Raw genomic sequence first — 16615 nt, forward strand, 5'->3', positions numbered from 1 at the left:
ATCGTCTGGTGTGACTCAAGTTATCGCACACCAGAATTTGTGCCCCATTTCCAGGGGGAGCAGAGGAGTGGATTTGTGTACTGGAGTGCCTAGCTTGGCTGGGGTCTATTGTGAGCGGCATGTGTCCTACAGTGACCCCCACCCAGTGCTTTGGAGAACAGGACCTGTGCTGGAAGACACAGTGTGGAGACCTTTGAGTGAACTTCCCGAGTGGGAGCCAACCCTCATTTTTGTCTATTGCTGCTGATCAGCCTGTTACCTCAACCCCCCCCCACCGTTTCCCGGGGACCCTGAATAAATATGTGATTCCGGCTACAATCGGCCTAGCACCAGGGAAAGGTTTCTTTCCTCACAGCCCTTGGGGTAGGGTAGAAGGTGTTGGTTGAAGGGTGGAGGAGGGTTTGGGCCGACTGGGTCTGCAAGCACATTGACCACTGCTGGATGTCAGTGCACTGCATTAGGGATCTTGGAGCGATTGTGTGCGAGTGCATGCTATACAAGCCTGTCTGATATCTGTGGCACTGTATAGCGGTGTGGAGTGAGTGTGTGGGAGTGACTGCCTGTGACCAACTGCACAGTTGTTGAATACACGTTGTTTCCTTGCCAGAAGATTATCACAGTTGACATTAGTTTCTGCCCATGCCGCCTAGGCCCACAAGGCACGTTAAAAGTATTGCAAATAGCTGTGTGTACACGTTGCTGCTATAGTTGTTAATCTGGGTGCACCCTATACCTGTGTGATGTTGAATTGTAATAATTGCTAGGGTGGGTCTTGTGCTGACAACGTTTCACACCGCATGAGGATTTTGAAAGTGAAAGTAGGATTCTCTGACCAAGTGTATACATTGGTGATGTTGTTTTAACACGGTTGGGCATTATACTGCTAGTGTTATTTCTAAGTGTGATTTATGCCCAGAAGTATATGATGTACATGTTAGGTCAAGCAATGTGTGTGTTGAATACAAATCTTTTTTACATACACAATATGTGAAGTATCATTTGTGACGCTCAGTGTATTTGTTGTGTAAGAGTGTGTGCCAATGTGTTACACATTGCCTTGGGTAGCTTGGCACTGAGATGCCTTCCTGGTCACTGCCAAGCTACACAAGAGTGAGAGCAGGTTATACAGTGAGCGCAATCACCCACCCCTGACAGGAGTGGTAGGTTCTGCCGGGCTGGGGCCTCACCTTAGCCTACCAAAAAGTGCTACCTCCAACAGCCACACAAGGTGGCCTTGCATAGCATCATAAATCTCACTTAAGGTTTGTGTCACTCTTGCACCACGTTGAATAGTGCATGAGCCACGCAAACCAGGCCATAATTATGGCCCAAAATAACTTTTCACTTGTTTTACCAAAGTGATGGGCACATGAAGATGTTTGCCATATTTACATCTCTTTTTAAACAGATTTAGAGAGGGTGTGGTCTGATGTTTGTAAGTATGTAATGAGGAAAGGCCTTAGATGTGCACAACTAACATGCATACCACGGCAGGATCCCATCTCTATACATTGAAGGTGTGTAGATAAAAATTGGCGTAAACTTTAAGAATCAAATTTACTGACATAAATTTTGAGCGATCAACTTCACCTCCTGTGCCTTAGTTATCTTATCATTCAAGTGGGAGATCTAAATAACAGTGTAACCCCAGTGTTATGAGTTCAATGTAAAGCAGTGCCAGTTCCCACTCCTTTATCTAATCTACATATCCACCCTCCAAGAAATGTAGAAAACTTGTTTTAATATTAAATAGACAAAACTATAAGAGTTGGCCGTGCTGGTTTGGTGGTGTTTCGAACTAGAGCTTCCTGTGAGGTACCACTGCAGCTATAAATCTCCACCAAAGCATGTCATATCAAAGAGCAGAGGGAACTAGCAGGGGAGGAGATCTGGGCACAGAGCTCAGAGGGGCGGAGTGAGACTGAAGGCATTCCTTGTTAAAGTCTCTGCAAGCACATACTGTTGGTAAAGCTTTAGATAGAGACTGGAGAGCACTTCTGACGGGACCTCCCCGGACTCTGCTGGTAATGGAGAAACTCGGCCTCCCAGTAGTCTTTTTCTTCTGGGTGATGCTGTGCAGTGCGGAGAACACCTGCCCAGGTGAGTACCTGAAAGATATGATAATAATAATAACATTAGTAACAATGCTAATAATAATATGAAGCAGCAGCAAAAGAAGAATTACAGAAGGAAGCAGAATACTAATGTATATGATTGTTATTACATTGCTGTTATTATTATTACAGTGGCAGTAATAATACTCATCGAAATACGAGAGGATCTGTAGTCTAGTGCACAGGTTCCAGGTTGGAGAACAGCATAACGTGTATTCCCAATTTACCCAAATTCTGTAATCCAGTGGAAATCATTGTATGCACCAATTAACTTTTCTTACTTTATAATTCTATCCTGAAAGAGTTCATTAAAAACACATAAGTAGTCTTTTAAAATGCACACAACCTTGACTTGACTATTTTGGAGCCCAGTATATTATGTACAAACATTTTGCGCAGGACCTTGCACCACGGCAAGCGACGCAAAGTATTGCATCAATTTACTAACCACTAAAAACTCACGCGTTGCACGTGCGACTGCACAACTTGTTAATTTCTAGGCCTTTGTGTGCAAACCGCACAGTAAAAGCTTCAGCTGTTGGCACAGTGCGGCTCCCTCCTCTCTCCTTCCTCCTAATAAGATACCCAGGGCGGTGGTTCCAGCTCAGACTGTCTAGGAACCAAGGCATCGTGGTAATTTGCCGCCCTGCAAAAAAAAAAACAGTCATTCAATAAATCTCGATGTGTTTCAAAAAACACAACAATAAATCTCTGCATATAAAAAAAAATCAGGTTTTGTTTTCTTAACACTATGCAATGATTTTACCAAAACAATCAAGATTGTCTGGCAATGACTGCTATGTTTACGTGTACAGCTTTTTAATACTGTTATCAATATTAATAGTGTTGTCAATATCAATATTTATAGTATAAATATTAACATAACTAATAATAATTTGAACTTTGTGCAGAGGTAGGACAAGGGATTGTTTTCCCAGAAGCAGCTCCTGTTTTTCCAGCACGGACCCTCTTGAAGGTTGTCAGTCACTCTAATTTCTCGAGGTCTTGTCTTGTGTATCTCCCTGCCCAGTGGCACAGAGAGATGTTGCTGTCTTGCGGACAGGAAACAGCCCTTTGGGATGGATTGGTCCTTTTGGGAGTCTGGAAACCTATCTCCAGTATTTGCCTCTGAAGTCCATTGGATCAGGCAGAGACTGGCATGTGACTGCCTCTAGCCAGCCCTACTTGTCCTTAGGGCATTGACCATCGGTGTGAATCAGACCATCTTCCTACAGGACAGTCAATATCTGATGAGCCTGACACTGCATCAGTCAATATGGAGTGCGCTACGTTATGGAAAGCCTAGTGATGTAATTGCGTTATTGGCTGAAGTAATTGGGTTTCTGTCTTTTGCAAGCCGGTAATTAAGTCACAGCTAAACTATTATATCACAAACCTTTGTAACAAACTGGTGATTGGTTTTAAGTGTTTTCTATAGCGTCGCATTGCTTCCTAAAACTACATCAAACCACAAACTAGCGTAAGTTCATGGACTGACATTCATATTTTCTTTGCCCTACAAAGTTGCTCTGCATAGTAATCATGCACGCACCCATGCTCTCACAGACTTGCATCGCTCCTAGACTTGCATTAAGAGTTGCCCCATGCCCTGTCCTGCCTGCTATGCTTGAATTGTTACACCAGCTGGCAGTGCCACACGGACTCGAACCCACCAACAGTCCCGTTGCCCACAGATATGTAAAGCTCCTTCAACTTCCATTTAGACTCTATTGTTCCAATGAGTTGCTCCTCCTTGAGTGGCCCCACAGACTTGCATGGCCTAGATGTGGAGGCGTTAATCCCATACCCCGAGGTTTAACTATACCGGGGGTCCTGTTAACTGTGGCATTACGAAATTAACGGGGATTCCAGATGAACCCTGATAATAACCTGAGGAATGAGGAATTACAAGGAAACCAGTAAGTCTGGTTTCGAGTATCGAGCTAGTTCCTCGTGACTCCTTACTTAATTTTTCAGCGAAAGTGATGGAAACGTATGGCGAAATATACAAATTGCCGTTTTTCAGATATCAAAGATATCTGAAAATGAAAGTCGTAAAAGTACAGAAACCAGATAACTATAATAAGAAAATGGTATGCGGTCAGAATAAAACAAATCCTAGATGGCGACCTAAAGGTTTGCGGATCGAATGTTTGTCGCTTCCTTCCACTGAACCTAGAAACCTGAAGTGCCGTGGCTGCTACCTCACCTTTCAAGGCACCCGGCATGCTTCCTGTTTGTGCCATATCCTTCACGTCCTATCACTTCCGGCACTTCCTGCTGCGTCATTCACCACGCGGGGTTCATGTCCCTTGTGAACTTTAGGCCAGGCTACTAACATTCTCAGCATTCTTCCTGAGCTGACTGTGACATACACATCCTGTGTGACCCTGAGCAAACAGAATCATTTGCACAGCACAAGCAACATATCAGGAACTCACAAGTCCCTGGGTCAAGGACCCAGAATTGTTCAGCCCTAAAGGGGCTTGTGAGAATTGGGCGGTATGTGTGCCGTACACCTTGAGGGCCTTTGTGAAGGTCCTACACCACTGGGGCCGGGTGTTCTCAAAGCACTTGCATTTGATTGTGATCAGTCCGCACTCGTACGCCTTTCAGAAGTTTCGCAGCTTCCAAGCGTGTTTGCCAAAGACGATATTTGATTTGATAGAAATGGGGGCAGGTCTTCACCTGAGAAGTTTTGTCAAAGTTCACAAGTATGAAGTGGCTGCAGCCGTGCACTTACCTGGTCTCAGCTGCCCCCGCCCTGTGGAAAAAGGAAGCAGTCGTGGCCACCTTACTCATGCTGTAGGTAGCTCCTGAGTTCTGCTTGCTTCTCTCATCAGAACGAGGCCGATACAGGTAACAGTGTGCGCCCTACTTAGGGTGAATGCATCATGTGTGGTACTGGCCACTACAGCTGTACCAGAGCCCTTTCTCTGCACATGCTCCCTAGCCATAGCGGGGGAGGAGACAGCTGCAAGCTCCCTACACCTGCTGTGCTGTAATCTCTTTACCCGTACACTGCTCCCAAACATAACACACAAAGTATAGAAATGGGACTGTACATATATAATTGTAAGCAGTATGCGGACAGTACCAGGTTGTTACTAACCCAAAGACCAATTTTAGCAATTTATCTGGTGATTAACTAGAAAAAAATAACTTATTTACAGTAAACCTTAGGAAAGGTTGTCGGTTATGAAGATGAACACAGTTATGCATTTGCTGAATTGTACAGACGTGGTTCGATGCTGAGGATAGAACGTTGAACACCATGTATTAGATTTTACATTGTGTCTTCGTGATACAGCCAGTAATTCTTTAACATAAGCCCCACATAGCGAACCCTTGTCTCTGTGCTTGACTTTCAGTGGGCCGAGGTAATAAACATGGGTGAAGATCGGCCTCCTACACTTGGGGGCATATTTATACTCCGTTTGCGCCGGATTTGCGTCGTCTTTTTAACGCAAATTTGACGCAAAACTAACTCCATATTTATACTCTGGCGTTAGACGCGTCTAGCGCCAAAGTCCATGGAGTTTGCAGCACTTTTTAGCGTGGACACCTACTTTGCGTTAATGATATGCAAGGTAGGCGTTCCCATCTAAAAAATTGACTCCGAGGCATGTGCGCCGTATTTACATTCCCGGGCAAAAATCACGCACAGGAGTGGGCGGTCAAAAAAAATGACGTCCAGCCGCTTTTGCGCTGTTTTTTAGCGCCTGGTCAGGGCAGGCGTTAAGGGACCTGTGGGCTCGGAAGGAGCCCAGAGGTGCCCTCCCATGCCCCCAGGGACCCCCCCTGTCACCCTTGCCCACCCCAGGAGGACGCCCAAGGATGGAGGGACCCATCCCAGGGAACATAAGGTAAGTTCAGGTAAGTATTTTTTTTTTTTTTTTGTGGCATAGGGGGGCCTGATTTGTGCCCCCCTACATGCCACTATGCCCAATGACCATGCCCAGGGGACAGAAGTCCCCTGGGCATGGCCATTGGGCAAGGGGGCATGACTCCTGTCTTTGCTAAGACAGGAGTCATTTCAATGGGGGTTGGGAGTCGAAAAAAATGGGGCAAATCGGGTTGAGGCGATAATTTTGCCTCAGCCTGACTTGCCCCATTTTTTGGCGCCCAAGCTCCATATTCCCCTACGCCGGCGCTGCCTGGTGTACGTCATTTTTTTTGACGCACACCAGGCAGCGCCGCCGGCTAACGCCGGCTAACATCATTGAATAAATACGGCGCCCGCATGGTGCTTCAGAATGGCGTTAGCCGGCGTTAACTTTTTCGACGCACAACTGCATTGGCGCAGTTGTGCGTCTAAAAGTATAAATATGGCCCTTGATATGTGCAGCGCTCAAACAGATGTCCGAGGGAAGTGTGCAATAGTTGTAAGCTCCCCGGGTCAGAATTGGGCATGGACCGAACGTGCCCTAATACAGTTCATTATGCAAGTGAAAAAAGAAGCGATACTGAAGCCAAGACTTGTAGTAGACACAACTATCTTGCTAACACCATGCTTTAAAAAATGGAGGCCTGAATTGGAAGCTTACAATCACAACTTGCAATCCAGGCTTGCAATGGAAGTTACAACAGAAACCCCCCGACCTTACTTGAATAGTAGCATCTGAAGGAGACACAGGCCAATTGAAAGAACAAAATAACAGTTAGATCCATTGGAGGGATTTTAATTTATACGTACCAAGTGAATGACGGCCTGGGTGTTCCTTCCATTGGGGAATAGATTATTAAAAAGACTGACTGGAATCTAATTGATTCGTTTATGTTTGTCAAGCGGTCTTCAGTCTTTGAAAGTAAGGAATGTTGCAAAGGAACACACATTTGGGGGCAATGTGCAAGACTCTAGGCAGTCGCTCATCCGGCTTAAGCATGTGTGCTGCATCCTGCAGCACACATAGAAAGAGCAAATCGCCTTTGAAGATTGTTTTTGTGTAGGAAGGTGTCCCTTCCTGCACAAAAACAATCTCCCCCTTAACTCAACCATCCTTGCACCATGGCGCAAGGGTGGCTGCATTGGCGCTCGGCTGCAAATGTAGTGCCTGTGCAAGGGACAACACAGGGGTGCCCCTTATTCAATTAAATATGACGCATCCCTGCGTTGTGAAAATGAAGGAGAGCGGCGCTGCCAATTTTGGTGCACAGAGCGCTCCGTCATTTTTCCTTAAATATGGGCCTTAATCTTCCCAGAGCAAAGGGGAAAAGGACCACTGCATCCGTGGTATAAGTGTATTGGCCCCATTATTATTGTGGGCCAGTGTATAGGTTAATCAGAGAGCACAAATTTGTAGAGATATTATCCTGGACTGTCTTAGCCTGGATAGAGGGCTTGCCATTGATGACGCAGAAACGAAGGTTTTACATTTATTAGCGCATAAACGTAGTGCCGCAATAATCAAGTGTGACTTTAACCGAACTAATAAAGATTGTACGGGGACAAATGTGCCCTCAGAGTAGTTCGCCAACATTTATAAGCGTGCTTTATATAACGTGATGTATTAGAATTGTACTAATCTGACATAACCGTAAACGTGTGCCATGATTTGCTTGTTTGAAATGTTTTAGCTTAGCATAACTTTAGTGGAGGCTTCGGCCTAGTTGCCTTGTCTCACGGTTTAGATGCTCGTGTTTTTCTAATGTGCAAATAAAACGTGTATTCCTCCAAGGATAATGTATGCCTAGGTAGAAGCTTGTGAATTGTTGTTTTTGATTGGACAATTTGAAGCCAACCTATGAACCCTCCAATGGAAGACCCTACTGGATTTGAACTGTTGTTTATTTAAACCTGGTGCACAAGAAGAAAGCAGCCATTACCTATTGGGCATCAGCCATTGGCCATTACCCACTGCACCCATGGAGGACATTATTGCCATTACCCATTAGTCATCAGACATTAGCCATTTTAGCCATCAGCCTTTGGCCATTACCCGCCATTTGCAGGACATTGCAGCCATTATGGCCCATCTTGCCGACTTCGTCATTTTGCCATCTTCTACGATGCCAATTGATGTTCGACGCCATTTTGAATGAGACTTTGATGCTTTCTCTAATCGAGAGAAAAAGAGACTTTAAGTAATTCTCGCCCTAGAGACTTTAACTTTGATCTGCCCCTTTGCATAAAGTAGTAGTTTTGTCCTTTTATCTTGCCGCTGTGAGGCAATTGCCCCGTCCACCCTGCCCCCTTTGCCCCGTCCCATGCTGATGGAAACCGGTACCTGTGAGACGAAGACTTCCTTGAATGCTGATTGAATTTGGTAAATATGAAAGGAAAATGTACAATTGCATTGTGTTTCTTTTTAGGTAACCAACTGCTGATTTTTGATAAGAGCCCTAGTTAGGAGTTTTCCAAATCTATGTTGCTAAATTGTTTTTGCATGAAGTCCCACATGCAGATGCTAATTTGAGGTTAGATGAGGATTCATTTGTTGCACAATGCAATTTGAGACCTTGTTATGCTGACTAATGTATGCAATTAGCTCATTACAGATTATAGTTTTAGTGGTTTGCGTTGCTATTATCGAATGCATTGTTATTCAAATGCTGCATAGATTGCATCTTTTTCGCCGTTATGGACAGCTATTAATGTTCATTTACATATATCATTTGGTGTTGAGACACATTTATATCGTGCTAGCTTTGTTAATATAGGGAAATAAATTCATTAACTTTGAATGAACTGGTGTGGTTATTCATGGCCGAAAGGTCATGGTTCGCCGAAATGTTTTCTGGATTAATTGTGAAGTGTTATGTTGATCAGGGCATTGCTTATGTTCGTTATTGATTATTGATTTGATTAAATTGACTAATCTTGGGTGAAGAGAGCCCCACTTGGTCAAAAGATTAATCGACCCAAGAGCGTCCAAATACAGGTAATTTATTAGTACGGAACGCTCTATCAGTAGATGGTAGCAGAGGACGGTTCCGACTTTTGGGACCCCACTCGAGAGGTATATGGTGTTGAATTAGATTTTTCTTGGGTAAAACAGATTGAGAGAATGATGATGCCCTAAGTCCCCCGCGACTTTCCCGGGATCTCGGAGCTTGCGAATGGAGAGAATGGAGGTGTGAAATCGGCGTTGGCGGTACTAGTGACGGTATGAGTGAAGTCAGGGTTTTGCGCTTGCACAGCTTATTGCCGCAGATTGTTTGAAAAGGTTGCGAGGATTTTAGAGAATAGCGGAGGTGCGACTCCGAGTGTGAGAGTAGGGAAGTCGTCGAACTTCATGTGCATGTGGCGCTTTGTGCAGAAAAAGGTCCACGTGGTTGTTGTTGTTGAGACGGGCCCTGCGAGGTCAAGAGACTCCGGAGTATGTTGAAAAGTGTATGAGACACTTGTTTTATGTTGTGGTCTGGTCGGTTTAGTAGGTTGACCGGGCGTGGTCAACGAGTCGGTACGTGTGTTAAGGGAGTGAAAGAAAACTTCGACTTCGGGCTTTGACAAATTCTAAGTGCACTAGAATAGATCATTGACAAGTTGAGAGCAGAGTCTGCGGGTCAGGATTTGCTTGCGAAAGTGGGGACCGAGAAAGATGGAATAACTGCCGAGGCTAGTGAAAAATCCCTAAGGTCCTGAAGCGATTGTGTTACCCTTCCTGTAGTAAACCGACAGATCTGTTTTATTATTATTTGGTTGCTCGCGATACATGCCAGAAGTTGTTACGAGAGGAGCGGAGTGAAGGAGGACAAGCCGCGAGGCTTTGTCAGCCGCAGTGTGTGTGAGTGTGACGTCACTAGGAGCCGCGCTGGGATAGGTTGGTTGCAAAGAAGGGTCGCGCACGGATTGGACGCAGTCCGTGGGGCTCGATTGGAAGGGGAAAGGCAAGCGAAAAGTATTCCGGGAATTAAAGTCACTTATTGATTACAAACTTTGTGAAATAAAAGACGAGAAAATGAAGTTTTTTAAAGCATTAAAGAGTGCGATGAAGGGGGAGTCTTACATTAAAGCGAGCGTAGGAGAGGAGACGCCACCCGAAGGTACACCAGCTTACATTGTAATGGAGGAAAAGGGGGTAGCTCCGTGCCTTTGGCTAAAGCAATGGCACAAGCTGACAGAGAAACATGGGAGCGTAGCGCTCCCGACCCATGGGACATTCAATATAAGGATCCTAGAGAATTTGAGATTCGCGATGTACCACATGAAGGTACCTCCAAGGCCAGCACAGTTTGAGGCTCTAGCGATTTGGGAACTAATGGCTGGACAGCAACAGCAAAAGAAGTTCGAGACCAGGATAAGAAAGGTAGAAAAGACACTAGCGGACGCTAGGTGGGATAATGCACAGAAGGTGTGGAGGTCAGATATATTGCAGGGGATAAAATTGTTTCCCGCAATTGCTAAGGAAGAAGAGGCGACAGGCAAGAAAGCTACCTGTAAGACAAACAGGAGGTGTTCCAAAGATAGAGAGGACGAGGAAAAGTTAAGGAGAGAAGAGGAGTTAGAGGATGAGGAGTTAATCATGCAATTGCTGAACGACCGTCCACCACCTTATGCAGAGAGTGGACAAGGTCCAAGTACCAGTTCTGCCCCTCCGGCACCGGTACAGAATAATGAAACTCCGAGTTCAGAAACGCCATCGGGATCTAAGGACCCGAGTTTACTGTTCACCCCGCAGATACCGCAGGTTAGGAGAATATATCCAGATGTGCCTATATTGAAAACAGCAGAAAATTATCAGCCGCAGGTCCCAAGGTACTACAGCAGTGACAACAGTACGGGAATGATTCTAGATCCAACCGTAATGGGAGTACAGAATGGTCGCAACCCAACATTGGCACAAGCTGAATCAACCCAGTTTTTGATGCCTCAAAAGCAGATGCAGGGGGGAACCGCACATGCTCAGATGACGGGGAGTCAGACGGGCATGCCGGCAATGATGACCCATAGTGTGGGAATGAACATGCCTCAGAACATGGGGAATGGACAGAACGCAGATGCGATATCCCTACCCATTACTGTAGGTCCACCGGTACCTTTGTACATTCAGCCTAACTCAGGTATGAGCGGTCAAGGATCAATGGTGCAGAGTGGGACGGAAAGGAGGTGCATACAAAACACTCCAGAGACAACTCCGATAGCGGCTCTGCCAACTGGATCTGGGTCCTTGATGGAGTTAAGTCCCATATGTGCTCAGTCAACAGTGGTGAGGTCGAGTCCCCCACTGATGATACCGCTATCATCGAGCACTGAAAAGTTGCCGCAACCATCAATGGCAGTCGATGTGAATGCTACACTGATGGGGTTGAATGCGCAACAGCTGACACAGTGGTTCAACAGTCTGAATTCCACACAAAGCTCAGCCAGTGGGAAGGGAGAAGACTATCTGAATAAGGTCAGGTTGAACATGGAAGCAGAAGAATTGGTGGAAGGGACTATGGGTTTGAATAGGTTAGAGTCCTACTCGGAAAAAGAGCTGAGGTATCTATGTCCTAGGATTACGAGAGAAGTGAACAAGGTACACAGAAGGCTGCAAGAAATAGCTGACAAAAACGGGGTTGAGATAGACAAGACAAAACACTTGAGCAGGAGCTATAGATTGGATTTCGGGACCACAGACTTTGAACACATGAGGTCAGCAGGCATGAAAACGCACCTTAGAGAATTGCTGCAGAGTGCACAAGTGTGGAGGTGCTTAGACAAATGGGAAAGCAGATGGGCAAAGAAAAAGGAAAAGAGGAAAGACAGTGTCCCAGAGCACAACGAGAAAAGACCGCAAAGTAGTGATGCAATAACCATGTTACCAATGAGGGAGACAGCAGGGGGAAAATTAATACATGTACCGTGGCACAGAAGCGACATTCAGTCTTTTACGGATGATTTTCCCAAACTGAGAGAGAAACCGATTGAATGGTATCAACAGACTGATAGGTTTGTGAAGCTTGCAAAATGTCTTTGGGAAGACCTGAACACCCTCTTTGAGATTGTGGTTTCGGCAGATTTGTGGGAAGACTGCAAAAGGGCTGTAGGTTGGCCGACAAGTGAACCAGAGAGAGACAGGGATACGGGTGCACCATCACCTATGGTAATGAGCTTGTACTATAAGGTGATTGAGCATTTGAAGACGAAGGTTGCCGCGAAAAATGTGGATTGGCAGAAGATTGATCGAACTGCCCAAGAGGCTAAAGAGTCGATTCATGGTTACTATGAGAGGTTGTTGAAGGCGTTCAAGAACTACAGTGGCACGGAAACAATAGAGGCGAAGGACATTCTTCATTTTGTGTTTAGATTTGTGGAAGGGCTGAGACCAGAGATAAGTCAGATGATAAAGACCCATTTGATTTGTTGGCAGTCGAAACCTATTGATGAGGTGTTGAATTATGCGAAATACTGTAGCGACGAAATTGAGGTGAAACAGAAAAGGTTGAAAGAGAAAGTGATGATGATGCAACTTAAAGCAGCTCAGACAGGTCTGCAAGGGTTGCAAGGGTTCCAACAGCAGATACCGCAGCCGCAGCCGCAGCCGCAGGGAAATATGGTGTTTCAGCCACAGGCGAGAGACAGAGGCAGAGGCAGAGGAGGCTTTGGGAGTAGTGGTCCGGATTTGAACACTGTTGTAATTCCGAATGGTGTGCAGGCAATGAAAAGGGTGATGCCGTGTCACGTGTGTGGAATCGTCGGTCATTGGAAACGCGAGTGCCCGATGGTGGTGCAGGAAGGTGCAGGCGTTGGTCAGCAAAACAATGATGTCAATGCATTCCAGACAATGAGGGGACCGAAAATGAGTGGTCCAAACCCAAATTTTCAGACCATAAATCAGCTGCAGGGATTACAGCCCATGCAGCCGCAGCAGATGCAGATGCCCCGTATGCAGATGACGCAAATGCAGCCAATGCAACAGCAGTTTCCCATGGTACCTAATCAGCAAATGCAAATACCTTTGGCACCAGTGAGTCAGCAGCAAGTGATGGTTCCTCCACAGGTCTCGGGTCAGGTGAGGAATACAAATGGCACCGTACAACAGTTCCCATTACACAGTGAGAATGGAATAAACAATGTATGGGAGAGTGAAAGTTCAGATGAGGAGGGAAATTGTGTGCTTGCAGCATCCTTGGAAGTTGATCAAAAGGGTCCATATGTGGAGGGAAGAGTTATGGGTCATAGTGTTTCATTCCTGGTTGACACAGGAGCCACACGTTCAACTGTTAGGAGCATTGAAGTACCAAATTTGCCACTCTCAGGGAGAACAGTTCAAGTAGTGGGAGTAGCAAACAGGCACCTGACGAACCCAATCACAGATCCAGTACCAGTCAGAATTGGTAACTATCAAGGGTCACATAAATTTGTGGTATGTGACTCAAGCCCGATAGCACTGTTAGGGAGAGACCTGTTGTGCAAATTGGGATGTTCGATTATGTGTTCGAACGATGGAATTAGAATACAGACGAGCAGTGATGGGGAAGAAGAGGACAGTGTAGAAGGGGAGGAGATGGAAACTGTCGATGAAGAATATCCTCTGATTAACCTTTTCCCGATGATAACTGAAGAAGATATTCCAGCTGAATTACGGGAAAAAGTCGGAAAGGAAGTGTGGGATATGACAGGAAAAGAGGTGGGATTGATGAAAGGAGTGGAACCAGTGAAAGTGACCGTAAAACCCAATGTAACCTTTCCTCAGACCCCACAATACCACATGGCACAAGACACCCTCATGAAAGTCGCCCAACTCATTGACGAGTTTGTAAAACAGGAAGTACTGAAAGAAGTGTTAAGCAGTCCATGTAATTCACCAATCATGGGACTAATAAAGCCGAGTGGAAAGGTCCGAATAGTGCAGGACTTGAGGAAAATAAATGACATCATAATTAAATGCTGCCCTGTAGTACCGAATCCAGCTGTGATAATGTTTCAAGTCCCTTGCGATGCCGAGTGGTTCTCAGTCATTGATTTGTCACAAGCATTCTTTTTGGTGCCTCTTCATGAGGACAGCCAATTTCTCTTTTGTTTCAAATTCTTAGACAGAGTTTACAGTTGGTGTCGAATTCCTCAAGGGTTTTCGGAGTCACCGTCAATTTTCAATCAGATTCTAAAGAAAGACTTGGAAGCGTTAGAATTGCCATTCGAGTCAACCCTAGTACAGTACATCGATGACTTACTGATTGCATCTAAGACAGAAAGTGGCTGCACAGCCGACACCATTGCTCTACTGAACCATTTGGGAAGGAATGGACACAAGGTGTCTCCTTCAAAGTTGCAGTTCTGTCAGAAGAAAGTAAAATACTTGGGTCATCAAATAGAGAAAGGGTCACGGAGAATAATGAAGGAAAGAATAACAAGTGTACTTCAAATGAGTCCACCAAAGACGAGGAGGGAGGTGAGGAAGTTTTTGGGGATGGTGAGCTACTGTCGCCAGTCGATTCCCAACTTTTCAACTCTAGCAAAGCCTTTACTGAAACTGACCCAGAAGGATGCCTTGGATGAAATTGAGCTGAAAGGAGATGAGATGGATGCTTTTATTGAATTGAAAGAATGCATGTGCAGGGCTCCAGCTTTAGGTATGCCTGACTACACAAAGCCTTTCACATTGTTTTGTCATGAACGTGATGCATGTTCTTTGTCTGTCTTGACCCAAGCCCATGGTGGCATAAACAGACCAGTAGCGTATTTCTCCGCTACTTTGGATCCGGTCGCAGCAGCACTGCCAGGGTGTTTGCGCGCCGTAGCAGCAGTTGGTATCAGCCTCACTCAGAGTGAAGGAATAGTGATGGGACATCCATTAACAGTCATGGTCCCTCACTCAGTTGAGATACTTTTGACCCGCTCCCGAACGCAACACATGACTGGAGCAAGACTCACAAGGTATGAAACAATAATTCTGGGCTCACCGAATGTGCAGCTGAAAAGGTGCACTACGTTGAATTCAGCAACCTTGCTTCCCGGTGAAAATGCTGAAATTGAGAACGCTGAAGACGTCGAGCACGACTGCCTTCAGGTGACTGAATTTTGCACAAAACCCCGACCTGACATTAAGGATACTAAGCTTGATGAAAATGACCAAATTGTTTTTTGTTGATGGGTCATGTTTAAGAGATGCATTGGGAATATTGAAAGCAGGATATGCTGTATGTACTGTAACAGGTGTCTTGGAAGCATCCTGGCTTCAAGGAGTCTATTCCGCACAAGTAGCAGAGCTTGTAGCCCTTACCGGAGCATGCCAACTGTCTACATTGATGAAGGTTACCATTTACACTGATAGTCAGTACGGGTTTGGAATTGTGCACGACTTTGGGCAACTATGGTCACAGAGAGGTTTCCTGACCTCTTCAGGGTCCCCAGTGAAAAACGGGGAGAGAATAAGGGAATTGTTACACGCCATTCAGATGCCAGCCGAAATTGCAGTGCTCATACAAAAGGACAGGACTATGTTTCCCTGGGAAATGCATATGCGGATCAAGTCGCAAGATTTTGTGCCTTGAACTGTATATTGCTCAGGGATGAATGGAATTTGATAAGTGAACCAGAACTCGAACCAGCTGAAGCATTTGCCTTGAAGGTCGTGGATACAATGGATGAACTAAAAGCATTACAGAATAGCGTCAGGGAGGATGAAAGAGCTTCCTGGATTAAGTCACAATGTACAAAGAGACCAGATGAGTTATGGGTTTCAAATGAAGGAAAATTTGTTTTACCAAATGGTCTCTTATCGCAGCTAGCGCGGTTCTATCATGGGCAGGCTCACCTAGGGAGAGATGCCATGATAAGATTGTTCAAAACTGATTGGTTTAACCCCAGATTCCGTCAAGTTGCAGAAGCAGTTTGCCATCGTTGTGTCATTTGTCAGCAGATGAACCCAGGAAAAGGAACGGTTGTGAACGTGAGCCACATTGGCAGGGCGGGTGGCCCGTTCAGCAGAATGCAGATGGACTTTATTGAGATGCCTGTGCATGGAGGTCTGAAGTATGTGTTGGTGATTGTGTGCATTTTTAGTCACTGGATTGAAGCATACCCCACACGTAGAAATGACAGCCTTACAGTTGCAAAATTATTGTAGAGGGAGTTGATACCACGTTTCGGATTCCCGATCTCTTTAGAATCAGATAGAGGAAGTCACTTCAATAACGAGGTGATAAAGTTACTTTGCGCAGCGCTGAACATTGAGCAAAAACTGCATTGTAGCTATCGCCCAGAGGCCTCAGGACTGGTGGAACAAATGAATGGTACACTGAAATCAAGAATGGCGAAAAATGTGCATCGACAAATTTGAAATGGCCTGACGCATTGCCTTTGGTGTTAATGTCAATGAGAAACACCCCTGACAGAAAGACTGGATTGTCCCCGCACGAAATTCTCATGGGCAGGGCCATGAGACTTCCTGCAGTTCCCGCAAATGCGCTTTTGAATATTACAGATGATATGGTGTTAGACTACTGCAAAGGTCTGGCTGACGTGGTTCGCTCTTTCTCTCACCAGGTGGAAGCAACCACCTTGTCACCGATCCAAGGTCCAGGACACACACTGAAAGCAGGTGACTGGGTCGTGATAAAGAAGCACGTGAGGA

At 45.5% G+C, this 16615-nt stretch overlaps 1 protein-coding gene across 1 annotated transcript in view; it reads left to right on the plus strand.

Moving 5' to 3' along the window:
- Positions 1-1972: 1972 nt before the first annotated feature.
- LOC138301223 (ficolin-1-B-like) overlaps positions 1973-16615 on the plus strand; it is a 172817-nt gene continuing 158174 nt past the window's right edge. The window contains exon 1 of the mRNA XM_069241468.1: positions 1973-2100. Within this exon, the coding sequence (XP_069097569.1) occupies positions 2028-2100 (73 nt within the window). The 5' untranslated portion in view covers positions 1973-2027. The remainder of the gene's footprint in view (positions 2101-16615) is intronic.

The sequence above is a fragment of the Pleurodeles waltl genome, chromosome 6 (genome assembly GCF_031143425.1).
Source record: "Pleurodeles waltl isolate 20211129_DDA chromosome 6, aPleWal1.hap1.20221129, whole genome shotgun sequence".
In the NCBI taxonomy this organism is placed as follows: Eukaryota; Metazoa; Chordata; class Amphibia; order Caudata; family Salamandridae; genus Pleurodeles; species Pleurodeles waltl.